The sequence below is a fragment of the Nicotiana tabacum genome, chromosome 22 (assembly GCF_000715075.1).
Source record: "Nicotiana tabacum cultivar K326 chromosome 22, ASM71507v2, whole genome shotgun sequence".
Taxonomy (NCBI): domain Eukaryota; kingdom Viridiplantae; phylum Streptophyta; class Magnoliopsida; order Solanales; family Solanaceae; genus Nicotiana; species Nicotiana tabacum.
Window position 1 is genome coordinate 1,031,438 of NC_134101.1, and position 8,070 is coordinate 1,039,507.

Here is an 8,070-nt window from a genome sequence, read left to right on the forward strand (position 1 = left end):
GAGTGACAGATTAAGGCTCGGCTTCGGTTATATCGGACCATGGTATAGAGATGGATTGGTAAGCTCGTGAAACAATGGCCGATCAAGATCGAGATCATTCGTGATCGAGATCGAAGCGAGAAAGAGATCGAGCGAGATCGAAGGAAGCCTTCTAGGTCGAATAACAGAAAGCCGAGATATCCGTGATCGAGCAAGGATCGTAGCGAAAATCTCGACACGTATCAAGTCGAGATCGGACATTTAGCTAATCATGAGATTTCTTTCTATAATTAAAATTATACCATAAATAGGATTCCTTTACTATATAAAGAGGGTCCTAATCATTTTGTAATCATCATACATTCACGCATAATCAAGCAATATACTACATGTTTCTCTCTTAAGCTCTACTGTTTAGTTTATACTTTTCCAATAGCATACTCAGTTGGTTCGAGGGCGATTTAGCTCGAGGGCCACATTTGTTCATCACATTAGTTTGCTTTATTTTACTGTTAATTTCTAGCATTAATTCTCATATTTATCATTTTGTGCCAAGTGAAATCACATATCCTTAAAATTATTTATAAGTTTAATTGTTATCCAATTTGATTGATAGATATGACTTTTGATTACATCACATGAAAATATGGCATGCCAAATTATTTGGATAGCACAAGTTGTCAGCTCTCTCAAGAATAATTTATAATAGTATATTTGGCCAATCTTCTAAAATCAGCTTATTTTGAAATTTTTTTTTTTTAAAAAGTACTTTTACTAAGAAACAATTGGTGTTTGACTAATTAATTTTAAAAATACTTTTGATCGGCAATTAATATTTGATCAAACTTTTAAAAAGTGCTTCAAGTGTATTTTTTCAAAAATACTTTTTAAAAAAGTACTTTTAACGGAAAAATATTTTTTTACTTATCAAAAACTGCTTTTGTTTCTACTAAAATATTCTTTTTCTTCTAAAAGTTTGGCCAAATACCTTAACGTTGGAAAAAACACTTTTGGTCGATCCGGCTATTGTACTCTGCTACTTATGAGTGCAGGTTGCAAAAGGCATTTGAAGCTTTGAAAAGACTAATGAAATTATGAGGTTTTAACTCTAAAAGTAAGCATGGGCAGTTGAGTGTCATTATTTGGATTAAGTGTATTCCTGCTACCCATGCTTGATGAAGTAATAACAAACTTATAATGTGTTATTACTATTACTATAATTATAATAGTATGGTGAAGTAACACTAACAAATTCAAGGCTCAATCCTTCCTTTTTGGTATTATATTTAGGTAATCGAATCCTATTGTATACCAAAACTTTCACTTATAAGTAGAATGTCCCACTTGAAGACAGTGTGCTTTTAACTCTTTTTTTTTTTTGTAATAAAGAGAATTCCACAACAGAGGAAAAAGAAAAGAGAAAAATTAGAAGACAGTGGAGTTTCTAGTGGATAGAAAAGATATAACCGAAATGCTAATAGTTTTGAATTTTACCGCAGACAAAATCTTAATATTTAAGTAGAGGAATGAACCCAGTATCCATCGAATTTCAAATCATACACAATTCACTCTCAAATTTCTCGATTATAAGAAAAAATAAATTTGTCCCGGAACATTTCGTTGGCCCTTCTTTTCTTTCTTCTTCATTTCCTGCTTTTCATTTTGTCTTCCCCCTCTATGTTTTGGAGGGAAAACACCATCATTGTATTCCACCAACAAGGCAACAATCGAGATTGAGTTTGCCTTTTTAAGCATTTAAAATAGCAATTATCCTTCATAACTAGAGGAGTCTACTTCTCTTTCGGTTTGCATATTTGCAATCATATTGTTTTATAGTCGTGCCAAACACTTTTTCTTCTTTCTTTACCATGCATATTTTCCCCTTCCTTTCTCTTTTATATTTTTATTCTCCTGAGAAAAAATAAAAAGTATGATATTAGTTGATGGATTACCCCAGGTCTATACTACTATCCTGTACAATTCCTTCTTCCTTTTTTTTTTCATTTTTCCTGCCCTACTTCCTGCTAGAATTTGGCTGGTAATTACATTGGCCATAGAGTCTATCACCTTCATTTCATGGTATGCAGTTAAAGTTTAATATAGCTGGCATGAGAAAGTAATAATAATTGCAGTACATATATAAAGCAGAATGTCTTTAAGCAGAAAGTATGAAAGATGACAATATAAGCTCTATACCATGTCAATGTCAATAATGTAATATGGCTAAATTTTCATGACATTTGCCATGACATAATATCCATTATAAGGCTAAGGATTTCTTGCTATAAATAGAGGAGTTTCTCCTCATTTGTAAACACACCAATTCAAAAGCTTTTTACTCTTGTCTTTCTTTCTCCTCCTTTATTTCATTATAGAGTATTTTGTAAGAGAGTGAGTGTTGGGAAACACTTGTGTGAACCCTTTCTTTGGAGTGATCTTGTGAGGTTATTCTCTTGGGGTATTTGGGATTAATTAGAGTATTTACTCTAATTTTGTATTCTTATTGGTATAGTGAAATTGCTCCTCTCCGCTTGTGGACGTAGGTCACCTTGACCGAACCACGTTAAATTTGTGTCTTCTTTATATTCTTTAATTGCCGAACCCTTTATTTATAGGGAAAGGGTGACTTAGCTACAAAGTAACAAACCATAGAATCTCTTGACATTTACCTTAAATACAATTCTATTTATAACAAACTACTTGTAATGTTTCTGTTTTCTGATTATAAGTTGTTAGACATGAGATTGTAGTTGCTGAATTAGAACTTGCTGATTTCATTTTCTTGTAGAGATTAATGTGGGAGGAATAATATCTTCGGCTTTTAGCTGGATATACCAAACCACTATATATCATTGAAACTGCATCATTTGATTGGGAGAAGTCTTCTGAATTTTCTCTGCAATTTGAAGGAATGTCAAAAATTAGAGACAGAACAGAAGATTTTAAAGATGCTGCACGTCGTTCAGCATTGTCTTTGGGATATGATGAGGTACATTTAACTTATTCAGTTCATTGCTTTTCTCTTTTCTTGGTTCGAAAGAATTATGTCGCGTATTGTGAATTGTCTTGATGAATCTTCATGCTTATGTGATCCATACTATCCTTTGCCTCTGGTGTAGGCTCCGATCGTGCATATAGCTTCATAACTCCCTTATGTCAGCTGGAGAGCATTGGAGCTCTAGAGCAATTTTTGATGAAATACAAAAAGGATTATGTAGATTTGCACAGTATAACAGAACAAGAGAGGGATAGCATTGAGCATGAAGTAAGATTACATACTTGATGTCTGTTTTTCCCTTCTTTTTTTGTTCCCTCTCTGTTATTTCAAAACATGACAGTTAGCTAAACTATCTTCTACTTGCTGCGATGTTGGATTCCTGAATATATTTATTCTTGTTTTGTGATGCTTCAGTATAAAATATATTTTGATGAGAACAAACGGGTGTTTCGGTTTGCAAATAGGATAAGGCCATATCATAAGTTTGTCTCATTGCAGGCTCGATGAACTAGTGTCTTAAAGATGAAAATAATAATGGAACTAATAATGTGATTATTACAATGGTATCTACCTCTTGATTTATAGGCTTAAGGGTGAGATTGGAGTTAGGATTACATGTTTGAGACAATTATTCAGTTTGTCCGTTAATCGGCAGTGATTTGCTCCCTTTTAATTTAATAAAATATCAATCATTCTTCAATTCCAAACTAGTCTGAATAGCAACAGGAGTCTCTTATATCTGGTTTGCTGTATCGGGGCCCTTTTCACTCCAATACTTGTAAATAATGTGTCTGCTAAGGCAAATTAGGAGTTATCTAAAACTAATTATTCTCTAACTCTCACACGTATCCCGACCCTGTCCAAATATAAGTCGTAGAACAACGAGCCTTAATCTTAATCAGTTGGTATTGCCAATATGGCTAATTTCCTTCCATTGTGTTATATTTTTACCACATGATTCTAGTCTACCACATACCTTTTAGAACTTTCAACTTACCATAGTATCGCTCTTCTATGGACTGGTGCTTTTGGAGGTTTATGAAGGCATGGTCAAATCATCTCGGATGACACTCTCTTATATTATCCTTCTATGTATGCTACTTGCATCCTGACGTGATAATTTATGATCTTGTCTAATTTTGTATGATGCACATTCATCTTAATTTACGTAATCTACGACAGTCATCTTGTGGACATGTTAGCGTTTGAGGCTCAACAATTACTCCCATATAATATTGCTCGTCTCAGAATCATTCTATAGAATTAGCCTTTCACTTTGTTAAGTATCATCTGTACACAAATCTCTTGTAGCATTCTTCTAGTTCGACCATCTATATGACTTTTATGTGGTGCATGTTTATCTATCATGCCACTCTCTTGGAAAACTCAGTCTATATGTCTCAATTGTTTGCATTTGGGCACCGCACCGCTATCTCATCCAATCTCATTTCACATTCATTTTTCTTATAGGCGCTAATCTTGCAGTGCATAAAAATATTTAGAATTAAATCAATCAGTATAAAAGCCATAATCTTATGAAAAAAGACCATATTTAACCTAGTTTTGGGTACAAATGTAGCAAAAAGAGTAAATATAACAAAATAACTCTCCAAAAAAAAGACTTATTTTATCTTTCGTTTGAGTGGCAGGGAAGACTATGGGTAGTAGTGGATGGGGAGAGGGTTCTAAACGTCAATTCCCAATTCATGGAATTAGAATTCCAAACTCCTCCTGGACCTTGAATAATTTTTGAGTAGCTTACCAGACTACTAAGTGCTTTAGGGTTGGCCCACATTTATGATGTGAAAAACCAGGAGAAGAACCTGTCTTGTGATGGAATGAGTTAGTCGTGACACACGTTGAACATTTTTCTAAAGTTTGATCTTGTATGCAGTAACGAACTTGTTAGTTTTCTTATATTGCTTAAACTTTTTGTAATACCCTATAAACAATAATACAGTTCAATGCAGTCAATAATACAGAATCTTGGAAAATAACAAAGAGAATTGTAGGATGAAACCAATAGAAATTGAATTGGTGGTCACAGACTCACAGTACTTCTCATTCCAAGTTAGACCATAAAATATGACCTACAGAATTGACACTACTGCACTGAAGTTCGCTGTTCTTTGATTTCCTATCTTTCTTATATAGTCAACTTCTGATAAAGTACATCTTTATTTACTCCCTGCAAGGTAAAATTTTGTCTACTTTTCCTGCTTTGTTAAGTTTGATGTCTTGATTAACTTTTGAGTCTCGAGAAAGTGCTCCTTGTGCACCTTTGTGTTTAGTGCTCCTTCTGCAGCTTTGTGTTTGAATGCAAATGTAATTAGTCGAGATTATGAAGTTAGAATTGGAAAAAAAATTAGAAGGATCTTTACTAACACAACTTCTGCAGGTTACTGTTTTTGTAAAATCATGCAAAGAGCAGATAGATGTTCTCAAGAATAGTATAAATGAGGAAGATGCACATTCAAAGGGATGGCTTGGATTCAAGGGTGACAATCTGAATGCTGATACTATAGCACACAAGCATGGAGTGGTACGGTCGCTACATACAATATAGTCATCAAATATCCTTATAATTGATTATGATTGCCTTATGAAGCATCTTCTCCCCATTTTCCGCTGGTATTAGGAAATTATGAAGTGACTTCATAGATACTTTGAATTAAAGATACTATTGGATGGCCTGTGATGTTAGAGGAATTTTTTAAATTGATTTCTTTGATGTGACGCTGTTAAAACTCTTGCATCTATGTGCTTATTTTAGATTATTCGAATTAAAGATTTATTTTCATTTTGCTATTTGGAAAGTTGATGTTTGTTGTGATTGTTCTGCAATTGACACAACAGTATCGTAGTTGCCATATCACAATACTTTGTCCCCCATTCTCAGGTGTTTCGTACTTTCTGTGAATAGCCTGTTTAATGTTGAGAATTATTGAAATGAACTCAGATGTTGGGGGGGAATACTTCGGATGGTTGTCTTTGGTGTGATTCTACGGGGAGAGCATCCATCATCCTATCTTAAATCTGTGGATCTCTACTATCTGAGATTGTTCTCCACCAAATTTTCCTTGTGGAAAGTGGATTTTTTATGTGGTGGCCCTGTGATCTGCATAACAGTATCTCTGAGATAGTGTGATTAAACTTAATAGATTGTGCTGATTATTAACTTACCTCTTCGACACTGAAAATATACGTTTTCAACCTATGCTAAGTATGTATTCAGTTGAAAACAGTTCTAAAGCCGTTTCTACTTTCTTTTACCCGTCTTCCAGTACCACTTGCTGCCCACTAAGAATGAAGGGGGAGGTGCTTTCTTATAATAGAGTGCTAAGGAATTTGAAAGGAGTCTTGATGCATATTCCTATAATTTTTGTTTGCTTTTGTGCTTTAGGTTTTAATTTTAAGCGAAAAGCTTCACTCGGTCATGTTACAGTTTGACCAGTTGCGGGCAATCCGCTTTCAAGATGCTATTAACCGAGTAACACCAAGAAGGAAACGGAAGAACTCTACTAAATCAAATGCTACAGAGACCTCTGTGTCTAGTAGTTTCGACCCCGACATGAAAAGGGACTCAGAGATCAGGGACTCTGATATATCACAAGCAGCACCTATTAGAGTCCAAGAACAACTTTTGGTGCGCTCCAGGTTAGTAGGAAGTTTGCTGCTGGAGGATTTAGTTCCGGAAAACAATCAACATGTGGAGGCTAAAATCACAATCTACTTTCATGTACTCTTACCTACTATGATTACTCACATGATGCAGGTAGAGCTGAACAGTCTCCTGGATTCTGTTCAAGAAACAGAAACAAAGATGGTGGAAATGTCTGCGTTGAACCATCTTATGTCGACTCATGTTTTGCAACAGGCCCAACAGATAGAGCTTTTATATGAGCAGATTAGCAACATTGTAGCTATTTTAGTTTCCAGTTGGATAGAATTTCTATTTTGTTAACATAACAAGAAAGTCATTTTCTCTCGTTTGTTTAAATAATTCTGACAATCTCTTCATTTTCTGTATTAACTTTCCCATGTGTAACCACTTACTAGTAGAACTAACAAACATCACCATCTGCTTCTTGAGCTTAACAACTGTCAGCAAAAATGATAGACGTGGGTTGTAAACCAAAAATGATTAACCAGGTTACATTTTTCTTTGAACTGCACCACAAAATTTTGAATGATATTCTTCCATTGGCAGGTCATATATTATATGTTATATATCATATCTGCTATATTAAAAAATTCATCCTCTTGAAGAAGTGTGTGTCCCCTTTTTTTTATTTTTAAATTAAGCTTTGAGCTTCAGTTGGTGTGACCATACAGTTTTTCGTTTCAGGCAGTTGAAGCTACCAAGAATGTGGAACTTGGTAACAAAGAACTGTCACAAGCCATTCAACGGAACAGCAGTAGCAGAACTTTTCTTTTGCTCTTTCTATTTGTGCTTACATTTTCAATCCTCTTCCTTGATTGGTATAGTTAACCATAGGATAGAACTTTTCTTTTGCTCTTCTCTATTTGTGTTGCATTTTCAATCCTCTTCCTTAATTTGTAGTATAATTATTTGTTAGGATCGGGAATCCGGGTAGTGCGGAATTTAGCCAAACAACGGTATAATGACAATAACAAAGACAATGGAAGTTGATAATAACGGCAATTAAAGAATATAAAGAAGACACAAATTTAACGTGGTTCGGTCAAGGTGACCTACGTCCACAAGCGGAGAGGAGCAATTTCACTATACCAACAAGAGTACAAAAGAGAGTACAAAATTAGAGTAAATACTCTAATTAATCCCAAATACCCCAAGAGAATAACCTCACAAGATCACTCCAAAGAAAGGGTTCACACAAGTATTTCCCAATACTCACTCTCTTACAAAATACTCTATAATGAAAAAAAGGAGGAGAAAGAAAGACAAGAGTGAAAAGCTCTTGAATTGGTGTGTTTACAAATGAGGAGAAACTCCTCTATTTATAGCAAGAAATCCTTAGCCTTATAATAGATATTATGTCATGGCAAATGTCATGAACCACAAATTTATTATAATGTATATTATGTTATGGCAAATGTCATGAAAATTT

The 8,070-nt window shown here is 34.4% G+C and overlaps 1 protein-coding gene across 4 annotated transcripts; it reads left to right on the forward strand.

The window, feature by feature from the left end:
* Positions 1-2,313: 2,313 nt before the first annotated feature.
* LOC107822456 (syntaxin-81-like) lies at positions 2,314-7,840 on the forward strand. 4 transcript variants are annotated; one of them, XM_016649006.2, is made up of 6 exons: positions 2,314-2,518; positions 2,768-2,968; positions 3,099-3,244; positions 5,376-5,519; positions 6,381-6,634; positions 6,753-6,882. In XM_016649006.2, exons 3-6 carry the CDS (start codon positions 3,173-3,175, stop codon positions 6,754-6,756), a joined length of 474 nt encoding a protein of 157 aa, XP_016504492.1. In that variant the 5' UTR covers positions 2,314-2,518; positions 2,768-2,968; positions 3,099-3,172; the 3' UTR covers positions 6,757-6,882. The 4 variants fall into 4 exon arrangements, with proteins under 4 accessions (XP_016504492.1, XP_075098706.1, XP_075098707.1 ...); XM_075242605.1 differs by having other exon boundaries at positions 6,381-7,840; XM_075242606.1 differs by having other exon boundaries at positions 6,423-7,840.
* Positions 7,841-8,070: the final 230 nt, after the last annotated feature.